Consider the following 23,198-nt stretch of genomic DNA (forward strand, 5'->3'; position numbering starts at 1 on the left):
GTGTGTGTGTATACACCTATATAAAAATAGTAAACAAAATCAGAATAGACCATTTAAAATACATACTGAAAATACTTAAACATTTAGACATTTTGATTGGCCTATTGGCAGTGGCTATCAGTGCTGTGGTCCCCAACCTTGGGCCTCCAGATGTTCTTGGACTTCAACTCCCAGAAATCCTGGCCAGAAGAGGTAGTGGTGAAGGCTCCTGGGAGTTGTAGTCCAGGAACATCTGGGGGCCCAAGGTTGGGAACCACTGAGTTACAGTACTATTAGCTTTGCCATCAACAGAGTTGAGTTGAACTTTATGATCTGTTGTTTTTAATATTGTTTTGTTCTAAACCCCCCAGAGTCGTCCTCAGCTAGATGGGCAGTATATAAACTGAATTAATTAATTAATTAATTAATAGTTGCCATCGAAGATTTTTGGAAATTAAAGACCTCACTGCAGCCCTCAATGGCGAACTGTGATGAAGGACTTCTGAAGGATAAGCGTTAGAAATGTTTAATTTCTGAAATAAAATGTATTAAAATTAAATTACTGAAAAAGTGCCACAGCTGATGACATCATCAGCTTTACACGGCAGTACTCCCAGCAACAGGATTTCACCCCAGTGCATCTGTTGCAGGAAGGCCTTGTACTTTATTTTAAAAAACCCACACCCTCAAACTGGGATATGTAAACTCACCAGGGTGTAACAGTGGTAAATCATCCCTGGAACATCTCACATACCTTCACCCAATTAAGGTTACCATAAGTCAGGTGCGACTCAATGACACATAAGAAAAATGACATCCCCTCGCTATGTTCAGGCCAGGTCTATACCAGTGCTACAGTTTTTTAAAATCTTAACAAAACATCTTTGACATGCCTAGCATTACCAAGAAACAGCAGCAACTTTTGAGGAACCCCCGTCTTTAATGATCAACAGACTACTGAAGTGAATCCTTAGCAGTTTGTGCTGCATTTCCGTCAAACCCTGCTGTTAAAAAGGCCTTGTTAATGCAAAAGTTGAGCAAGGTAGAAGCTTAATGACTTTTTAAAAAAGGTGAATGAGAGATGGTGAAACAGCTTCATCTAGTTTATGTTTTGACTGGCTGCTCTGTTTTTCAGTTGTTGATTTTCAAGAGCAAACAAGATCTGATCCTGCAGCCCGGACTCCCTTTCCCCTCAGAAATCCATTTTGCATCAAATGGGACACACCGAAGCTCTTTCACCAGAAACAAAAGGAAGCAGTTGACTAAATGAACCGGGCAGAAGTTCAACCTATGAACCGCATTTTCCAACAGGAAAACGCTTTCGAAAAGGATAAATTGTAGAATACAACAGAGAAGTTTTCTTTTATAAGCTGTCTCTGGCGTCTCTCAGGACAGTCGAGATGATGATTCCCCTCCCCAGGGAAACAGATGGTACAACACCAGAGGAGGTTTTAACAAAATGGTTTGGAGAATTGCAGTGTTTTGGTAGCGCGAGGGTGAACTTTCTGTAGGCATTTTTAGCTATGCAGCTAACAGACTTTGAACCCCTAATGCAACTGTTCTCAATTTTTCAGTTTTGTGTGTGCCGCTTTTACATGAAACAGGCATTATCCAATATATTTAAAACATCATGCTCTGAACATGTTTGGCTGTAACCTCTCTCTTCGAATGATCTGATCTAGTGCATCTTTTCCTAACGTTTAAACTAAAAATGTGCATCCTGTGGCTGGTAGACATTTCGAGCCAGCTAGGAAGCAGCAAAGCACACATCCAAGTTTGCCGGTACAGATACTTTTTTTTTGTCAGCATGCCACTGGCTAAAGAGAGACCACATTTTCCACTAAGATATAGGATGGCCAACGTGTGCCCCTCCAGATGTTGCTAGACTGCAATTACCACCATCCTTCATCATTAGAGAGGCTAGCAAAAGGTGACTGGAATGGCTGCCCAAAATTGTTATTTTATTATTTATTTATTAGATTTTTTTTATCTCACCCGTCTAGACCAAATTTAAAAACAGTAAAACCAAAAAGTCCAAGATGGTGAAGTTTAAATACCTTATTTTTCCATGTATAAGACTATACTTTTGTCTAAAATCTTTAGACTACAACTTGAGGGTCGTCTTATACACGGAAGTAAGCTGAGGAGGGAACAAAAACAAGTGGAGGGGAAAGCAGGGATCAAAGCGATCCTGCAGCGCTTTGATCCCTTTCCCCCTACACTTGCTAAGCCCCACTTAGATTTCTTACTTTTGGGTTAGAAAAGTGGGGGGGGGTCTTATACACGGAAAAATACGGTAATTAAAATATGGCAATTAAGATATGGCAGGAGGGAAAGCCTGCCCAAATAGCCAGGTTTTAACTTTATTCCTGAAGACACCCAGCCAAGCGGATCTCAAAACAGTTTGGCGAACCCCGAATTGTCCGTCTTGGCATCCAAGCATTGCCGATTCTTCTCCCTTGCCTTCAGTATCATCTTGACAGTTGTGAGCAAGATCAGTTGACGTCCACAGTAAGAGCTAGAAAGACTACACCCTGCATAAAAGGCCCAGCAAATGTATTCCTCTTCAATCTTGGAGGAGCAACCATATCAAAACAGAGCTGCAAATGGCTAGATCTTATAGACTGGATTGTACACTTGAGTACTACTCTATGCAAGGACAAAGAAGCAGTTGCCCCAAAGGTCTATGTCATACAGGGGAAAAAATAAGCTCAATCACTTTCTCTCAACACCTAGTTTTCAACGGAGCAAGTATGTGTACCCTCTGCCTATGGCACTATCTGAAGGGGTACAGTCAGGACGCAGGGAAATCTTGGTGGCAAACTGCCCTTAGTAATGAGGTGCTGGTTGTATTCCTGAGTGCATGCCTAAGAACACAACCAACACCTCATTAATAAGTGGCAATTTGCTGCCAAGGTTTACATGATTTCCTTTACGTAGCTGTACCTCAGTAAATAGGATTCGGGCCAGTATTTTATAAATAACATTTGCTCCAGTCTAGGATGTGGCATAGTTTAACATAATATGTAATTAACGTACAGATTGAGATATTTATTTGCTCTTTAAGGAGAAATTGCAAAATGGGAATTATAAAAATCAAGCTTTTAACAGTATCTGGATAGAGATGTCTTCTCAGAAGGGGAAACAAGTCATTTTCTTGGTAACATTTAAAGCTTGACACAGAATTGTGTCATTATTACGAAACACCCCTGGGTTCTTCTTTGTCTTCCCCATGTTAACTCATCTTTGCTTTTTTTCTAAATAGCAGATGATTCAAGATGTGACCTACCAAAAACAGGAAAATCATATGCACATGCGCATACCCCAGAGACACTTGGAAAGCATTGCCAGGAAAAAAAAGCCCAACAAAGCTGAAAAGGCCAGTGAAGTAACTTGGGGGAAAAAAGCCCAACATTAAGCCCCAAGAGGCAAGTTTATGGGACAAGTGAGTTGAGTCTGGAGAAGAGGAGGACATATGAAAGGAAGATGATGTCAAGGCAACGAATAGGGCAGAACCAAGGGTCTCCCGCGTTTAAGCAGTTTTAAAGCCAAAAGGCAATGCAGAGGATATTTGAGTCGGATTTCTCAGCCTGCCTATTAAAAACAAACAAATTTAATATGAGAGTTATTTTGCTTTCTTCCTTGGTGAACAACCCACCCAAGCAACCAACCTGTAACAACTGAGCAACCATATGGATTGTTGTGCTATTGTTGTTAAGTGTTTTCAGTATTGAGTGTTTTAATACAGTGCTGCCCCGTTAGACAGTTACCCCGCATGACAGTTTTTCACTAGACATTAACTTTTTGCGATCGCTATAGCGAGTCACAAAACAGTGATTCCTATAGGGGGAATTTCACTAGACAATGTTTGGTCCCTGCTTCACAAACCGATTTTCGCTAGACGACGATTTTGACAGCTTCCTCCACGTTCACAAAACAGATGGTTTTGGGACTTAGCTTCGCAAGACAGCCATTTAAACAGCTGATTGGTGGTTCCCAAATTGGCTTTCCTATGGCTGATCTTCGCTAGATGACGACGATTCTTCCCTACTGGAATGCATTAAACAGGTTTCAATGCATTCCAATGGGGAAATGCTTTTCGCTAGACAATGATTTCGCTAAACAGCGATTTCAGTGGAACGGATTATCATTGTCTAGCGAGGCACCACTGTATACAATGGGACCCATATATCCACTGTGGATTGATTCCAAGCCCGCAGTGGATACCAAAAACCATGTGAATGCTGGGGGATGGGGAGAATATATATTTTTTCACATGCACTACCAGAACTGGCCACTGGAGTGTGCCAGAGACGATGCTAGCCACGATATTTTTCAATGTATAAGGCGCTACTTTGCCCTAAAATAGACTAAAAATTGAGGGTCCTCTTATACATGAAAGCCGAGGAGAAAACTGTGTGATTGCGAAATTCCGCATGTCTCTGCAAACAGGCTTTCTCCAATTGCGAGCCTTCTGTAAATGATGTACGCTGATGTGGAGGAGAGTGTGTAGGGCAGTGATGGCGAACCTATGGCACGCGTGCCACAGCTGGCACGCAGAGCCCTCTCTCTGTAGACACATGAGCCATGCCGATGCTGCTGCCCATGCCAGCCCCGTGTGGGGTGCGGTGCCACTCGCTGCCAGGGCTCAGTTCGAGTTCATGCCACTGCCTTGGCCCCCTCCCGAAGGGAGCCTGCGAGTGGCGCTGGAGGCGGTGATCAGGTAGCAGGAGGAGGGGACAGCGGTGGAGGAGGACCTGCGGCCGGCTGGCTGGCCACCCCTCGGCACAAAATTGCTGCTGCCCATTGACTGTGACTCTGGCACTGCAGGACATTGAGCAAGTGGGGCATAGCACAGCACAGGAAACCCAGGCAAAGGCCCTGCCTATATTTGGGGAGGGGGAAAAAGGAGTCCCCTGGTTGCTCTCCAGAGGATGTGCCGGCCCCGAAGGGTGCTCGCTGATTTAGGTACTCAGGCTCAAAAAGGACTAAATTGGGGGCGTCTTGTACATGGAAAATGCTTCACTATCAAGTATTCATAGCAAAGTCTCTACTTCCATCTAGTGGCTGGTTCTGGTAATACATTTAAAAATCATTTTTTTTTTTAAGATTTGTTTTCTTCTAACATTTTTAGCATTTTCAGACCATGGATCAGAGGGTCCTACTATAAGACACGTTTAATTCTTCTTTTAATATTTGTATGCTCACCGTTTTCAACCTTTAAATATTGTCTTTTAATTGTAAGTTGGCTTGGGTCCTTTTGAGGAGAAAGGCAGGGTAAAAATATTTTGTAACAAAATAATAAAGCAGCCCTGTAAGTCTCATGTTTTATATTTAAGGAAGTCAACACAGCCAATACTACAGATACATTTAATTGGTCAGAATATTTTTTACAGGTCTGTCTCAACAAAATGACTCCTTTTATAAATACGAACCAGAGAGCAACTATAATGGTTGCTTGTTAAACTCCACCTCTAGTTTACATTTAACTTTTAAAAAAGGAACCCATCTGTTGATTAAGCCATTGTTATCAAATATCTGATAAACATTTAAGGCAAGGGTGGGCAATGGTTGTAGAGTACAGTTCCCATCATTCTTATCCAACATAGCAAATGGGGAAGGATGCTGGGAGCTGGAGTCTCCTTATATCTGGAGAGCCATAATTACCCAGCTGTGATTTCAATTATTAACACAAGAATTGCCAATTTAAGAGAGAATTGTGAAAATGCCAAAGGACATGTGTACATATCCGCCCCAATGCAAAAAAAAAATCAGCAGCACAGTTCCTGTGCCGAGAAAGGAATCATTACATACACCACAGATAAAACCGACAGCTTTCACTTCTCTCCTTTTCAGATACTTTTCTTTGATAGCGAATACTTTGACACGTATTGTTTCTTCCATTTGTGGTGGATCTGCCCTAAGCTGCTGGAACATAAGCTTGGCTGCGACAGAAATGGATTAAGAAAGAAACTACATTTACAGATTGGACAGAACTGATGGGTTGACACTGTTGTACTGATAAGCCTTCTGCCAAGCTTCCAAAGAATTAAAAGGGATAAAGGCATACTCCTGTAATTGAAGATCCAGCACTGGTACCAGTAACGTCGCCCATTTTATTAATAACCGGCATTTCCACAAGTTCGTTTCAGCGATGCTCCAGCAAAGAAAGTCAAGGACTGGTATTTGTCAGCAAACACAGGCCTATTTTCTTCATAAAGTAAATATACAGAAATGACATATTAAAAGGGGGGAGGAAAGATTTACACTGTACACAGAATATAGAAGCCATCTTGAAAATCTTACAGAAGAGTTGGTGGCCAGGGTGGTGTCTATTTCAATAGCAGGGCTTTTATCCTTGTAGAAGCAGAAGGATCACCAAATAAGCTAGTGCCATAGCACTTACAAAGGATATATTAACCACTGGCCCGAATCCAGAGAATTGCTTTGTGTCTTTGACACACAAGGGTGGCACCTACATGCCAGCCGAGGTATTACTTTTGAAACTAAATCCAGCTGCAGAAGCAGTCCATTTGTGGCACCAGATCAGTTGAAGCAGGGGAAGGTCCGAAACCCTGCCGGGCCATGTGGAAATCAGTTGTAAAGACATCAGGGAACTCCCTTCTTAGGTCCATTTAAAAATAGTACTCTCTTATCCAGTATTGTCTTGCCTAAAATTTTTTTAAGCATGTTTAACTGTATTGGCCCTGCTGCAGGCATGTGAGATGAAAGCTAACTTCTTTATGGATCTTGATCCTTTGCTTCTGGATATCAATTTCCCCCCCTGACTTTAAATGAGCTGCTCCAGAACTCTAATGCCATGCCCCAGTTTTGAAATGCTAACGAACAAACCTAAGAATTCCTCTACAACTCTAGCCACCAAAGTTCAAAATGTGACAGAAATACACAACCCTTCTTTCAAAATAATTAACCAACACACACACTCACCCTATTGAACACTTGTCACATTTAAAGGCCAAAGAGCCTCAAAGACGGTTTGTAACAACTTTTTTGCCCAGAATCAAGACGTTTACCCCCAAATCAGAAGCTCAAAGAGGAAATGCTTAGAAACATCCTAAGTCACATATATAAAAGGAAGGTGGTGGAAATTCTTGAGATTGCACTTAAGGCTTTTGTTTTAATGATGAGAGGCAAGACAGTCAAATAGGCCACTTCCTTCTGCTGGGAATTTCCCAGACAATAAGACAATGTCCAGCGTATAAAATGCATCGAATTCCTGCATGGAAGGGAGAAAGACTTGAAACTCTTCAAAGCGCCTTGACCTTTTTGTCCGTGTCTTTAATATTGATGTCCAGCGTGTCGACTTTGGTGGTGAGGCGACCCAGGATTTCATCTTGCGTCTCGATTTCAGACTGCAAGCCAAGGGCCAGGTTCTTCAGGCGACCGAGCCCGGAAGACATTTCATCTAGAAGGGGCCAAAGAGAAGGCAGTGGGATTAGCCACAAAAGGGGCACAGCCAATTTCCTTGAGAGGCAATTCACAATAACAATTAATCTGCTAATTCTCTAAGCTCAGGAGCAAGTGGTGGCATGTCTGAACATTCATTTAATTTCTAAGAGACCTAAGCAACATCCTCCAGCTTGGCACCTATCGATGTTTATAACTACAGCTCTGGGCAGTCCAAGCTTGCATGGCAAACATGCAAGTTCTGTATCCTCTGTATCAGGAAAAACTTCCTAACTGTTAGAGCAGTACAAGAATGGAATCCATTCCCTTGGGAGGTGGTGAGTGCTTCAACGTTGGAGGCATTCAAGAGAAAACTGGACAATCGTATGTCAGATTGGTTTTGATTTGGGTTCCTGCCCTGAGCAAGGGGTTGGACTCGATGGCCTTATGGGTCCACTCCAACGCCATTATTCTATGATTCTGTAATTCACCTGGAGACAGGATGGGACTTTTTAATTTGTTGGCTCAAGGCACTGTATTAGGTAAAGGTTCCCTTTGACTTTTAGTCCAGTCATGTCCGACTCTAGGACGCGGTGCTCATCCCCGTCTCCAAGCCCTCGAGCCAGAGTTTACCCCTAGACAGTTTCTGTGATTGTGTGGCCAGCGTGACTAGACACGGAACGCCGTGACCTTCCCACCATGGTGGTACCTATCTACTCGCATTTTTACATGCCTTCAAATGGCTAGGTTGGCAGGAGCTGGGACAAACGACGGGAGTTTGCTCCGTCGCGCAGATTCGATCTTACGATGAGTGGTCTTCTGACTTTGCAGCACAGAGGCTTATGCGGTTTAACCCACAATGCCACCACGTACCCCCAACGCACTGTATTAGCTAGGGCAAAAAAGGTTCCCCAGTAGCAGAAAGGAATACTTTTGCTGGGACATTTTTCATTACGCCTGCTTCCTTGGGCAAAACACAAACCCGCACAGGGCGTGTGGCAGAACTCTGCTGTGACAATGGTCACAGGTAGGATCATGGTGCAGAACACCTATGTTGCAGATCTGGTTCCGTGTCAAAATGTGACGCTGATGCATAAGGATCAATAAGTTTGCTATTCTCTAAAAACCCGTGGCTTACCAGCAATGAATTACATTTAGTTTACATTTTCCATTTAAAAATTTGTGACAAAAATATAACTTGTAAAATATGAGGGAGGGATGACTGTTTAGTCGACCCATAACCCTTCCTCGTCCGGCTATTATGGCCCTAGTTGATCACGGGTTTGCTGGGGAATCACACTGAGGAAATGATGAACAGCAGGGAAAAGCCGACATGCTAGGAATTCTGGATCTCCCTGAAATTCCACCATTTCTTCTCCTTCAGCAATGGAAAATCATAACCTTCTGGGACCATCTTCCATTTCTGTGGAATGAGAAGGGAAAATGGGGGATGTACAGCCCTTTTGTTCCCATAAAATGCCCCACAGAGATTACTGGCCCAAATCCTGTTGCTTAGTGAAGTAAATCACATTCAAATATACCCACTAAATCAATGGGGATTTGGCGAGTCAAGGCCACTGTAAGCTCTATTAACTCAAATGGGCCTACTTTAACTGTGACTATGCTAAAGCAAGTTGAATTGAGAGTAGGCTCATTTAAATCAAAGGCGCTTACAATGGTGTTGACTCAACAAATCCTCATTGATTCAAAGATGCATTTGAATGCAATTTCTTTTATTAAGCAACATGATTTTGACTCAGTGTTGTTTTAGGGAGTCAAGAGCTGAAGATTAAACATTATGAAATGGCTGTCGCAACTCACCTAAGTTCTGGTCAACTTTTTGATGGTAAGCTCGGAGATGCTGATTCTTGGGGTAACTGTCACGTTGGAGTGAAGAATCTGAACTGGGTCCACTGGAATTATACTCTGGAAGGGCAGAGGTGACACAGATCTTTAAATATTCGTGAAATATCAGCTCCAGTAACTCCAATTTTTAGAATACAGTAGCACACATGTCTCCTTACAAGCGGGGACAGCTTACGTTACTGAAATGCATTACAAATTATTGTATTTGTTTGCAATCAGAAGCAAGCACTGCAGCCTTCTCTCTCCTATCTACTACTAATCACCATCCATACATTTACACCCTCATGACTATTTTTTTAAAAAAAGCTGTCAAGTGAGAGGCAAATTTGGCCTTTGTCAAAATCACCACGCCACCAGTGCCCCATTACTCTGATGCACTAATATTCAGTTCAGCTGCCCTCTCTAGCATCTGAAGATTCTGGAGTGTTTAATGCACATACCCACATCATAATCAAAATTTGCACTGGTTTAATGAAAGATGCATGCTCTTAATGCAGGAGCACAGATACTCTGCTGGTTATAAGTCAATAGTAGAAGCAGCAACCCTATATTGCTGGAGAGATTATTAGTCTCTAGGTCATATTCCTGTAAATAAATAGCTTGGGTTGACTGGCATTTGTAATTTCTCAGTTTTAGGCACAAAGGAGGGGTCAGTGAATAAGCCTATGTACGATGGGCAGGATAGGTCTACGTAGTCCAAACCAATAATCAATCAAGCTAATTTGGTGCATTGCCATCTGCCAGCTCCCAGTGATGTTCCTGCCATCAGAAAGGCTTTTTAGGAGCCATTCTACATTGAAGGGTGTGAAAGAAAAGCAGATTTAAGTTGGAAAAGAAAGCAGAAGGAAAAGAGAAACAGCAGAAGAAAGAAAAACCAGAACAGGCCAGGAAGGGGTGTGTGAGCTGGAATGAGAAGAGACGAAGTGTGAAGCAGAGAATGCTGAGAATATCCTCATCCACCTGGGCAACCGGATCCATCATCACTATCATACCTTTTCCCTCCCCTCCTATTCAACTCCCTGCTCTGTGTCTCTTTATTAGATATGCCCAAGAGCAGGTAACTGCCGAATGACTGATGGCTGTAAGGGTGCTCCAGGTCCCTTTTCTTTTTTGTCTGAACAGCAAGGCCTCGTGGCGCAGCGGTTAAAACGCTGTACTGCAGCTAAAACTGTGCTCACGACCTGGGGTTCAAATCCCAGGTAGCCGGCTCAAGGTTGACTCAGCCTTCCATCCTTCCGAGGTTGGTAAAATGAGTAACCAGCTTGCTGGGGGGGCAATGTGTAGCCTGTATAATTAAATTGTAAACCGCCCGGAGAGTGCTTGTAGCGCTATGGGGCGGTATATAAGTCCAATAAATAAATAAATAAAATAAGGCAAAAATGTTCTAATGAAAAGAAACATATAAATGAACCAAGCTCCTGATTAGGAAGATCACCTGAGAAAAAGAAGATTCAATCAAGGCAAGTTCAAAATAAATTCAATAGCTGAGATTGAACAAACCTGAATTATCCAGCTTCCGCAAATTTGGATGACTTTCCAGGTATTTTGGCTCCTGTTCTTTACTAAGGGAGAGGGCTTCTTTTAATCTAGAGAGAAAGGCGTGAAAGTTATTGTTCCTAGTGCGTGCGCTGGCTTTACCCATGCCCATCAGGACTTAATGTGAAGATTAATGATTTTTGCTCTTTGACATCAGGTTTTTTTTACAGCATGGCCTTTTCATATTACAGTGGTGCCTCGCTTAGCGATGTTAATCCGTGCAGCAAAAATCGCTGCTAAGTGATAACATCGCTAAGCGATTTTAAAAAGCCCATAGAAACACATTAAAACACCATTAATGTGTTCCTATGGGTTTCAAAACTAACCTTAAGTGAAAATCCTCCATTGTGGCGGCCATTTTTGGTGCCTCTAAAGCGAGGCAACACAGCGGGCAGCCATTTTGTTTACCCAGTGGCCATTTTGGAACCGCAGATCAGCTGGCCGAAAATGGGGGCTTTGCGATGATCGCTTCCCTGCGATAATCGCAAAGCAAATTTTCCCCATAGGGAACATCGCAAAGCGATCGCTTTTGCGATCGCAAAAACATCGTCGCAAAGCAATTTCGTCTTAAAACGGAGTGATCGCTATGCGAGGCACCACTGTACTTGGTGGTGGTGCTGATGAAATGAAGCACAGTCAAAAGCTTCATTCATTTATCTTCCTCTCTTTTCCCCTAAAAATTCCAATAAATCCCATGCCGAAGAAACCTGGGATGAAGCAGAAAGGCCTCCCTCTTTAAACTCCCAGTATACAGTGCTCAACAAACCACAAAGGCAGATCTTCTGATTTGTGTAACTACCCCAGTTTGCAAGGTCCGGTCAACCACAGTTGGTTGGCAACAAGCCAGGATTCAGAGTGATTCTGATTTATTGTCACATGTGAACCAAGCTCTTGTGATTACTTCCCATGACCTGCCCCCACCTCCAACCTCACAAGGGCAGAGCACTGAAGTTAGTTTCTGAACTTCAATGAATAACTATGTCTGGGTTTGCACACGTGTCTAATCAGACACACACACCCCAACTCAAATGCTTTATGTCTTCCCTTTCGGGTTGCTCACTTGTTGCTTCCTTGGTATTCAGAGGCCCCGTTCTGCTCAGGTTTGATCTCCTGCGGCTTGGCTTTAAAGTAATTCACAAAGCCACCAAACACACTCTTGATGCTGTTGATGTGTCTCTGGCTTGTTTTCAAATCTTGATCCATCTTATCTACCATGCGTTCAGTGCGCTGAAGTACCTCGCCCTGCCGGGTAAGTTCCTATAGAAAAGAATGGGAAACAATGGAAATTTTAAAGGATGAAGGAAACAGATGCATTTAACTTCTCAAATAACCACTTTTCAATATTTGCCTTGTTTTTTTTTGCAACGGATATTATTTTCCAGGTTTCTTGAACAAGCTGCAACATAGTGCTGATGTTAGGGAGAGGTTCCTGTAACCCATGCATTTCCACAGTACAGTGGTGCCTCGCATAGCGAGGTTAATCCGTTCCGGATTAACCTTCGCTATGCGAAAACATCGCTAAACGGAAATAAAAAAGCCATAGAAACGCATTGAACTTTGTTCAATGCGTTCCTATGGCTTGAAAACTCACCGTTAAGCGATGTTGTCCCATAGCGCCGCCATTTTCGCGCCCTCGGTAAGCGAGGGCAGGGCGCGAAAATGCGGCGCGGACCTTCCGGCGGCCATTTTGGAACCGCCGATCAGCTGTTCTCCCCCGCTTCGTTTTGCGAGGATCGCTAAGCGAATCGCTTAGCGATCATCGCAAAGCGAAAAATCACCATAGGGGCCATCGCTGAGCGAATGCTCCAGCGATGGCCCGGACCCCCTCGCTATGCGAATTCATCGCATAGCGAGGCACTCGCTAAGCGAGGCACCACTGTACTCATTTCAATGCTAGAATACATATTTCATGCATCAAAATGTAGGAAGGCCAGAGGAGGACTTTTGCAGAGACTGAAATTTCACTGATGCCTACTTATAGCTCACTATCAACTGAAGCCTGTGCTTATTTCAGGATCTACTATGAATCTAAAGTTACCATTGTAGGTTCTCTGACAGTGTCCCACTTTGTAGATCTGTTTCAAAGAGAAAGCACAGCGTCTTTAGCCAGCTTGCTGTGTTTCAGAAAAGGTCTGCTTATTTTAGCAGGGAACAGGAATATACTTTGGAGATTTGGTTTGAACTTTAAAAAAAAAGGCAGATGCTCTGCTATTTAGCTATGACCTTTCCTTTTGTATCAAGGACCCTGGAAGACAATAGCTGAAATCCAGGACTAAGTCTTAAGTAGAGCAGGCCTACTAAATCATTGGGAATTTGTTGAGTCAATGTCACCACTGAGTCAAGGGGCCAACTCTAGTTGTGACACACTATGGGACTTCAGCCAATGTGTACATTGCGTTTTCACATGTTCCACACGCTTTACCCATCATCTTCTGATTGTATTGCAATCTTCACAACAAGGCTGTCATGTCAGTCAGCAGCATCCCGTTTTACAGAGGGTGAAGGCTGGCTCTGCGAAGGCAACCTGGCGAGACGCAAACTAGCAGCTATAACTGATCCCCTTTTCAGTCTCGCTATCACAAGTTCCAGAGTGCAAGACACGCGCGTCGGGCTCACATGCTTTTTAATCAAAGTTCAGGCTGTAACCTCCCTGATTTTGCCTACAAACTCATATCAAAGGCCAAGCAAGAGACAGTGCTCTGAACTACTGGGGGAGACAATATTGCTTCACACATGCACCTTGGCTTGGTAAACAGGAGGAGGACAATAAGGAGTAACTGGTTGTCTGTGATATTTTGCACAGAGCACAACATACAGACCTACGGCTGAAAAGGCAGATCTTTTTTCAGATGTGAAACTAGAACAGATCTCCTGGGCTTAGCAAACAATGCTGTGCTTTGCTGTACCATGCAATAGGCAAGGCATTATTATCAACATCTATTGGGTAATAAAATCTGCGGTGTAAGCATGAATGGTTCCAAATATATATATACTTACAATGACGACAGATAGATAGATAGATAGATAGATAGATAGATAGATAGATAGATATAGATAGATAGATAGATAGATAGATAGATAGATAGATAGATAGATAGATAGATAGATAGATAGATAGATAGATAGATAGATAGACAGACAGATAGATAGAAAGAACTAGGCATTAACATAAAAAGGAACACCAAATATACAAACCGCGATCCTATGATCTGAATACCTTGTTAAGAAATACTTAGATATAACATATTTTGATCCCAAGTAGTTTAATCACTTGGGACGTGGTGGTGCTGTGGGTTAAACCACAGAAGCTTCTGTGGTCCAAGGTCAGAAGACCAGCAATCGTAAGATCGAATCCACGCGATGGAGTGACCTCCCGTTGCTTGTCCCTGCTCCTACCAACCTAGCAGTTCAAAAGCATGTACATGCAAGTAGATAAATAGGTACTACCATGGTAGGAAGGTCACGGCATTCCGTGTCTAGTCGTGCTGGCTACGTGACCACGGAAACTGTCTTTGGACAAACTGGCTCTACGGCTTGGAGACGGGGATGAGCACTGGGCCCTAGAGTTGGACACGACTGGACTAAATGTCAAGGGGAATCTTTACCTTTAGTTGCATCGCAGCTGTTACACAGCAACTGCATTCACAACAGTGACATCGCTATGGAGATCCATCAGCCTACCGGAAGCTGTACTCCAATAACATCTGGAAAATTGAACTCTTCCTACCCCCTTATCTAATGGGCCTGTGATCTGACTCAGTATCCCTTTCAGGTCAATACATCAGTTGGAGGATCAGTTCCAAGCCCCCCCCCCCAGCAGATGCTGGAAACAGCAGATAAGTGAAGCACTTACATCAAGCTTCCCTGGTGTCTGTGTATGGTGCAGAGAGGGAATCCTGGCCCAGCCTTGACAAAGGACTGGGCTTCCTACCCTCATCTGCAAAGAAGCCTTCTCTGAAACCAGCAACTGGCCCTCACGCAGCTTCTCCATTTCATCAGAAGCTCCTTCCCAGCACACAAGTGCGTTTCCATTAAGCCACCTATATATACTATAGCCTCCAGTTCCACCAAGTGGCCAGTCCCAATGATACGCCTTGGGAATGTGTAGGTCGGTACCTATGACTTTTATTTATTTATACACAGTGGATATGTGAAACCGTGGGTACCGATTGCACCTGCAGATAGGGTTGTCCGACTGTACTTAGAAAAGCAAAATTACTACTCACTTCTGCTGTGGCTACTCCAACATGTTCAGACTCGTAAATGAGGGACAGGGAGCGGTTAGTGCTATCCACGGTGGCTTGGGAGCGTCTCAGGACCTCCCGCTGAAGATAGCTCTGTCTGTCCATGCCTCCTCCAGAAGGCTCACTGCTTTCATTCCACTTGACAGGCTTGAGGTCTTCATCGTCATCTTCATCAAAAGGATTGTAGCTTTTTGTATAAGCTGACATGATTGCAGCTCAGTTGAGATTTTATTTTCTTAAGGTGTGAATGAAATCGCCCCGACGTTCTTCAGGCCCAGAACAATTCCTTCATATCAGGGATAGTCAGCATCTACAGGAAAGCAAAGTCAAACTCTGTAAAGGAAGTTGTTTTTTTAAAAGTCATATAAGGGAGGCTAAAATACTTCACTGGACCTCAGATTAAGAAATACACTCTCCTTTGCTCGTTATTGGCTACAAACCATGTCACACATTTGCATTGTTCTGAATCACAGGGCTTGGCTCATGAGTTTCAGCCATGCAAGGGTAATTTGTAAATTTTTTATTATTATTACAGTGGTGTCCCGACTTATGATCATTTCGAGTTACGACCAGCTCCGGCAACAAAATTTTGTTTCTACTTGCGACCAGCGGTTCGACTTACAACAGAAAAGATGGCAGGGGAAAAGGCAGTGAATTCAAATGTACTAACTGTTGGTCGGCAAAGAGGCTGCTTCTTTGCAGCTCTTTTGCCCCAATGGCTAGAGAGTTGGTGCTGCTTTCTGAGTAAGTACATTTACAGGGTTTTGCAGGGTGGGTTTTGGCTGGGGGGTTATGTTTCTGCACTGTGATTTTTTTTGTGTGTTTTTTTTTGCCCTAGCGCCTTCCGATGAGGCTTGCTGTGTTTTTTTTGTGATTTTTTTCAGCTCCAGCATGTTCCAATGGGACTTGCATTTTTAATTTTTTTTTGTGATTCTCCCCCCCCCCCCCCCAGCCCTGATGCAGTCCAATGGGGCTTGCCGTGATCTTCGGTTTTGGTGATTTTTTTTCCCCAGCCAGAACGGATTAATCGTGTTCCAATGCATTCCTATGGGAAATGGTGCTTCAACGTGGGACCATTTTGAGTGATGACCATCATTCCGGAATGGATTACAGTCATAAATCCAGGCACCACTATTATTATTTTGCAGGCAGCACAGCTGATCTCTGAGAGCAAGCTCTTGAATAAGCGCTCCATAGTTTGATTTGTGAGGGTAGAGCCTGGTACGTGCAGTTGAAAAACAATCAAATCTGATCACCTTTCCAGACCCAAGTCATTTTGTGACGAAGTTACTTTGGCACCGGAAGCCAAAATAAAGCACCTCTCCCATTTCTTGGGAGTAAAAATGTAATATAATGCTACATTACCCAACACTTGCTGCCTAAAATTGACCTTACTCTACCTGATGGCAAGAGTTAATTGTTGATCTTTCCATTTATATAGGTTATGTGATATATTTATGCCTCAGTTGGAAATGGGTACCCATGCTTTACAAAGGTCAAGCTTTCAATATTGGTTTTTCAATTTTAAGTTGGCCAAGAAATAAGAAAATTAGGTAACATATTTAAAGCCACTCCAAATCACTCTCTGTAAGGAATGGTGCCTTAATTATTACAGAATCCAAGAGAAGTACATGTTATGCCCTTGTGGGAGGGATATAACGTCTTGTGTCATACTGACAACCTTCCCCTTTTGACAATCCCAGATACTTTACACCAGTAACGAGCAGCACAAATGACAGATATGCAAGGGCACCCATTGACGAGGGAAGTCATCGCATTCCTTAGATGGCATGAATCTGACTTTGCATTAGATATTAATCATCAAACATTCCTCATTCTCAGGGCAACTTGAGCTAGCTGAACTGTGTGAATAATTCTCCCCAGGATGAAACCATATTTTCAATGCATTACCAAGTTGTTGAATGTATATCCCCAAACAATAAATGATGTATAGCAAGGTTTAATGGTAAAAAGGGTGAAGAAATGTGGTACCCTCCAAAATCTGCCGCTCCCCAGATTCCTCATCGTTGGTTATGATGGCCAGGACTGACGGGAGTTCCAGCCAAATAACCTCTGAAGGGGCCACACAGAATTAAATTCATACACACTACAGTACTGTTCCTTCCAGGGAAGTCTAAAACATGACAAAAGGGCACAATTTATAGTCAAACCCATAATTTTAGAAAAATGATAAAGCAATATAGCCTAATAATAAATCATACAGCATTCACACATTGACACAGAAAGATCTAGCCATGTTTTCTTGGAAGTAAACTTCACAAATCCAAACCACACAAATATTGCTGACAAATAGCCACCCACCAAGTTCTATGTCACCTGCTTGCCAGTGAGTGGAAATAAGTTTGCAATGTTTAGCCTAAGCAAACTTTAAAGCAAGTCCTTCATCCTGATTTCATGGAGCCACCCTGTACCAAATTTTTTTAAAAAAATATTAAAAATAAGTGTACATGATTAAGAGAGAAATAAAACTAATAATAATAAATACTATTTTGATTCACATTTATGGAGCAAAGGTGGAACTGGAATCATAGGTGATTTTTGTAAATGAGGAAAAAAATAGAATAAATTCTAAAAGGAAGGCCTAGTTATTATTTTCTAACATTTGTATGCTATCTTTCAGCCAAAATGCAGCTGCTCTATGAGCTTTTTAATTTAATTTTGATATTTTTCACTGTTCGTCTTCCTCGACCTTATCCGCCACCAGATTCTAAAACAGACAGCCCAACAAATCCCAAGAGAGTCATGACCGCCTCAGTGGCAACAATATTGATTTTTTAATATACTGTGTGTGTGTGTGTGTGTGTGTGTGTGTGTGTGTGTGTGTATATATATATATATATATATATATATATATATATATATATATAGACATACATATACATATACATATACACACACACATACATATACATATACACACACACATATATACACACACACATATATACACACACATATACACACACATATATACATATATACACATACATATACATACATACATATACATACATACATATACATATATAGGACCGTGTAAGTCATCATCACAACATATACATATGTTTTCGCTCTCTCTTCACCTACTGTGTTGGGTCGTTGTGACGATGACTTACACACGGTCCAAACCTCCCTCAAGACAAGCCCTCTCATAATATTTTCTATTTTATATGTGAAAATAACGCGATTCAACCCCCTCTTAACCATATACAGTATTAATGATTGTCTTGTTTGTCTGCCTGGTCTACCTTACAGGGAGTCTTATGAGAATAACATCCACCACATTGAAGAAAGGCAGCATACAAACAAAAAATACGATTAAGAAATACCGAAGTTATTATTATTACTTTTTAAAGAGCTAGAGTTTCCTGCCCCCGCCACTCACCAGAGGCCTCTGACAGAGACGCGCCCTCCTCACCTTCTGACTCCCCGTCACGGGCCGCGGCCAATAGGGCCAACTGGTCTAAACCATCTCTGGACGAAAGGAGGGGGGAAAGAAGAGGAAACAAAATGGACTCGCTTGGAACGAACCAAGAACGCGGGGAGAGAAAAGAACAAATATTCTTTTCCCCCCTTTTGAACGAAGAGCGGAATACCGTACCTGGGTTATAGGCGACTTTCATAAAGCGAGGAGTGTTTCTGGAGGACGCCTATATTTTAAAAAAGTATGGGTGGGACAAATAAAGAAATAAAAGAAAATGGCAAGTTGGTTTAGTCCAATTGGGAGGGGATTCCAGGAGGGAAGTTCTAGCGGGCGCCGCCATCTTCGTCACGGGATGACATAAAGCTCACGAATGGATGAGCACCCGGAAGAGAGAGAGAGATTTGAAACTATCCTACCCATGATCCTTGTAATAGGTTGTGTTAGCTAAAGCTGACGGGAGTTGGAGTCCAACAATGATTTAAAGGGCCACATCTTGCCTACCGGAAATTTAGAGGAAGTATGTTATTACTACAGAGGTGATAACTAGGCCCGAGAGATTCAAAGCCTTTGGGCAGCTTTTTTTTTTTAAGAAATTTGTTCAATTTGTTAGTGCCGCTCTAGCCGGCTCATCTCGAATGCTTTTATTAAACTCCCGCCTGCATCGCGGAAGCGGATTCTCGCGAGAGGACCGCCGGGGCGGGTGGGCGGAGGAGCCGAGAAGGGGGCGGGGCCGAGCCGAGCCGGGCCTGAGGGCCCGCCCGTGAGTGACAGCCGGAGGCGGCACCTCAGGGCTCGCTCGCCTCCCGCTCCCAAGATGTCGGCGCTGGCCGTGGCGACGGCGGCGGCTGCAACGGCGGCGGCCGTCACGGCGGCGCGCTCGGAGAAGCCCAGCAGCCCGGGCTCGGCGCGGGGTTTCTACTTCAACACGGTCCTGTCCCTCGCCCGCTCGCTGGCCGTGCAGAGACCCGCGCCGCTCGAGAAGGTAACGGTGGTGGCGCCGCCGTTGGGGGGGGGAGAAGGAAAGCGGGGGGAGAGGAGGAGGAGGAGGAGGATGAGGAAGGCCGGAAGAGCTGCTCCCTCCCTGAGGGGATGATGGGAAGTGTCGTCCCAAAGGTGGGGAGGGATACCTGGGCTGACAGGTGTGTTCCCCTCCCCCGGTGTGGGGTTACCCTCTGTCGGCCACTTCCGGGTCTCAGGGAATGATGATGATGGTGATGATAATGGTGATGATAATACTGTAACAACAACAACAGCGATGATGATGATGATGTTAATAATAATAATAATAATAATAATAATAATAATAATAATAATAATAATAATAATAATAATAATAATAATAATAATAAAAGTAGATGATGATGATGATAATAATAAACACCATCAAAGCTGCAAGAAAGAGGCAATAATAGGAACAACATACATACTGTCCCAATATTTAACAGATTTAACAGAGCCCGGAAAAGCCCACAACAACAATGTAACAGATACTGTACTTTGGTTTTTGCTTAAAGCTTGTGTCTGTTATATAATACCAGTCAATGTTTTTTATAATCTTGATTGTGTCTGGTGTTTTTGAATCATCATCGTATTAATATATGATAACAGATGATAGTGATAATCTTATGACTGCAGAACTGGAAGGCACCCATTGTTTCGTTTGGTTTTGTTCTCTTGTTTATTGTTGTTGTTTTTCTCCTTTCAGTTTTTATATTTTTTGTTTTCAATATTGTAAACTGCTTTGGGTCCTCCTGAAGAGAAAGGAGGGTTATCCAATTTTTTCTAAAAACCAAACAATTAAATATGATGGTTCATTATTTACCACCACGCTTTCTCATGCCTTTGGGCTGGTGTTATATCATATTGTTGCTAAAAATAATGTTTCGCCACAGTTTTTTGTCAGGACTGCAAGGACTCTGGAATTGCTGTCTTTGTTATATAAGTTTATGAATAAGATTTTTTTCGCCATTAGGATTGCTAATCCTCTGGGTTGTTGCTATTATTGCGAGTGACATTTACCAACTAAGATTGCCTCCGATTCTTGTTCCTGTTAAAGATTACAGATTAGATTTCATAATTTTGACATGTTAAAATTGCTTTCTTTTTTGCAAGGTGCATCAGGAATGGGTTGAAGGGTGCTTTTTTAAAAAAACAAAAGGAAATCAGAGTGATAATAATCTTGAAGCCTGTCAATTACTGTCGTGAATGATAACACTGAGATATTAATATAGATGATTTATGGGCTGATGGGAGCTGTTTAAAAACACCTGGTGGATCATAGTTTATGGAAAATAGAAAGGAAGGGATAAAAGTAGAAGGTGTGGCTTTCTAGCTACTGCTGGTGCCCAGCTCCTGTCAACATTAGTTTTCCTGGCGTATAGTGAGAGTGGATGGAAACCCTTGCTCATCACATGTATGAGTTCTGACCCTCGTTGTTGTTTAGTCGCTTAGTCATGTCTGACTCTTCATGACCCCCCTGGACCAGAGCACGCCAGGCCCTCCTGTCTTCCAATGCCTCCCAGAGTTGGGTCAAATCCATGTTGGTCGCTTCGATGACACTGTTGAACCATCTCATCCTCTGTCGTCCCCTTCTCCTCTTGCCTTCACACTTTCCCAACATCAGGTCTTTTCCAGGGAGTCTTCTCTTCTCATGAGATGGCCGAAGTATTGGAGCCTCAGCTTCAGGATCTGTCCTTCCAGTGAGCACTCAGGGTTGATTTCCTTCAAAATGGATAGGTTTGTTCTCCTTGCAGTCCAGGAGACTCTCAAGAGCCTCCTCCAGGACCACAATTCAAAAGCATTATTAGAGCCTGTTTCTGCTCAGTAAGGGATAAGGAAATGGCTCCACCTGTACAGTACCTATTTTCTAATACTGTATCATCTACATTATTTCAGTCCCTTTGCCATCATTCATTCATTTTTCTTTCTTTTCTTTATATCCTGCCTTTCTCCTCATAGGAGATCCAAGGCAACTCACAGTAATTAAAATCATGCAATAATAACAAGGGAAAATGCCATACAATCTATCTATCTATCTATCTATCTATCTATCTATCTATCTATCTATCTATCTATCTATCTATCTATCTCTCTCTCTCTCTCTCTCTCTCTCTCTCTCTCTATCTCTCTATCTCTCTATCTCTCTATCTCTCTCTCTCTCTCTCTCTCTCTATCTATCTATCTATCTCTCTCTCTCTCTATCTCTCTCTCTCTCTCTCTCTCTCTCTCTCTATCTATCTATCTATCTATCTATCTATCTATCTATCTCTCTCTCTCTCTCTCTCTCTCTCTCTCTCTCTCTCTCTCTCTCTCTCTCTCTCTCTCTCTCTCTATCTATCTATCTATCTATCTATCTATCTATCTCTCTCTCTCTCTCTCTCTCTCTCTCTCTCTCTCTCTCTCTCTCTCTCTCTCTCTCTCTCTCTCTCTCTCTCTCTCTCTCTCTCTCTCTCTCTCTCTATCTCTCTATCTATCTCTCTATCTCTCTCTCTCTCTCTCTCTCTCTCTCTCTCTCTCTCTCTCTCTATCTATCTATCTATCTATCTATCTATCTCTCTCTCTCTCTCTCTATCTCTCTCTCTCTCTCTCTCTCTCTCTCTCTCTCTCTCTCTCTCTCTCTCTCTCTCTCTCTCTCTCTCTCTCTCTCTCTCTATCTATCTATCTATCTATCATCTCAATTAAACCTTAGTCAAGATTGTAGCTCAGTGGTTTAGGTCTCTGCCTGTGAAGTTAGAGGTTGGAAGTTAAATTCCCCACTGTGCCTCTTTAATAGGGGCTGGACTCGATGATCTGTCGGGTCCCTTCTAGCTTTGCAGTTCTAAGATTACTATTATAAACAATTTTGAAAATGTTTTTGTAAAACCTTTAAAAACACCTAAAATTAAAAAAAGAGACATTCCCTAGAGGTTTATTGCTTAAAAATGGAAAGGTCTTTGCCTGGAAATGGAAGGACAAGAGGGAAAGGGGCTGTGGCGTTTGCCCTTGTGGCCCCTGCTTGTCTTTCCCTCACAAAGGTTCACGTCGCATTTTCCTCTCACTGCCACCAGTGGATTACCTCAGTCCACAATATCAATGACGTTTGTCCGAACACTTTACTTGTGAACAGAAACAAAACTTATTTATTGAAGTGAAAAGCATTGAATAATAACAGAAGTTTCTCAGATACACATTATACACAAGCAAATCATCAACAGTCCTCTCAGTACATACTTCTTTTCTCTTGCTATATCATTACCACATTCTCTACCTAGTTTCCTAACCAGCTCCCTCTCAGTATCTGTCCCCCCCTTTCTGACTAACCAGCCCTATCTGACTCCTCCTTCTCCCGCCGAGCCTCCTGTAGCTTCTGACTCCGCCTCTCCAGCCCTCTCATAGGTTCATGCAAATCAGCTCATGTATATGAATGACGTGGGCAGTCGCCACAGGGGCTAATTCTGGCTTCTCAGGGCAGAGCGTTCCAAAGCCTGGGAACGGCCACTAACAAGGCCCTCTCTTGTGATTGGTGGAATCAAGAGAAGGGCCTCCCCAGAAGGTTTTAAAATCCTTGTAGGCTGATATCAGGTGATTTTTTAAATAATTTTTTAAAAAATGTTTTTACTATGCTTTCTCCTTAAAAAAGAATGCAAGATAGCTTATATATATAGTGGTGCCTCGCTTAATGAGGATAATCCGTTCCAGCGAAATCGCTGTAGATCGAAATCCTCGTTAAGTGAAATAAAAAA

The 23,198-nt window shown here is 42.8% G+C and overlaps 2 protein-coding genes across 6 annotated transcripts in view; one reads left to right on the plus strand and one right to left on the minus strand.

The window, feature by feature from the left end:
* Positions 1-6,075: 6,075 nt before the first annotated feature.
* SNAP29 (synaptosome associated protein 29) lies at positions 6,076-18,864 on the minus strand. Of its 5 annotated transcripts, none has more exons than XM_078381678.1 (6): positions 18,655-18,864; positions 15,015-15,342; positions 11,849-12,045; positions 10,753-10,838; positions 9,208-9,312; positions 6,076-7,405 (listed from the first exon to the last, which is right to left on the minus strand). In XM_078381678.1, exons 2-6 carry the CDS (start codon positions 15,237-15,239, stop codon positions 7,248-7,250), a joined length of 771 nt encoding a protein of 256 aa, XP_078237804.1. In that variant the 5' UTR covers positions 15,240-15,342; positions 18,655-18,864; the 3' UTR covers positions 6,076-7,247. The 5 variants fall into 5 exon arrangements, with proteins under 5 accessions (XP_078237804.1, XP_078237803.1, XP_020633255.2 ...); XM_078381677.1 differs by lacking the exon at positions 18,655-18,864 and adding an exon at positions 18,472-18,571; XM_020777596.3 differs by lacking the exon at positions 18,655-18,864 and adding an exon at positions 18,439-18,555.
* A 351-nt stretch (positions 18,865-19,215) lies between these two features.
* PI4KA (phosphatidylinositol 4-kinase alpha) overlaps positions 19,216-23,198 on the plus strand; it is an 86,659-nt gene continuing 82,676 nt past the window's right edge. The window contains exon 1 of the mRNA XM_072983392.2: positions 19,216-19,459. Coding sequence (XP_072839493.1) covers positions 19,292-19,459 — 168 coding nt within the window. The 5' untranslated portion in view covers positions 19,216-19,291. The remainder of the gene's footprint in view (positions 19,460-23,198) is intronic.

The sequence above is a fragment of the Pogona vitticeps genome, chromosome 14, assembly GCF_051106095.1.
Source record: "Pogona vitticeps strain Pit_001003342236 chromosome 14, PviZW2.1, whole genome shotgun sequence".
NCBI lineage: Eukaryota > Metazoa > Chordata > Lepidosauria > Squamata > Agamidae > Pogona > Pogona vitticeps.

Coding starts and splice junctions, on each gene's coding strand:
- SNAP29 (XM_078381678.1), bottom strand. CDS start 15,239: ATGTCAGCTTATACAAAAAGCTACAATCCTTTTGATGAAGATGACGAT. Junction 12,046..15,014: donor TTGGAGTAGCCACAGCAGAA/GTGAGTAGTAAT, acceptor TCTTTTCTATAG/GAACTTACCCGGCAGGGCGA. Junction 7,406..9,207: donor AAAAGTTGACCAGAACTTAG/GTGAGTTGCGAC, acceptor GGCCCCTTCTAG/ATGAAATGTCTTCCGGGCTC.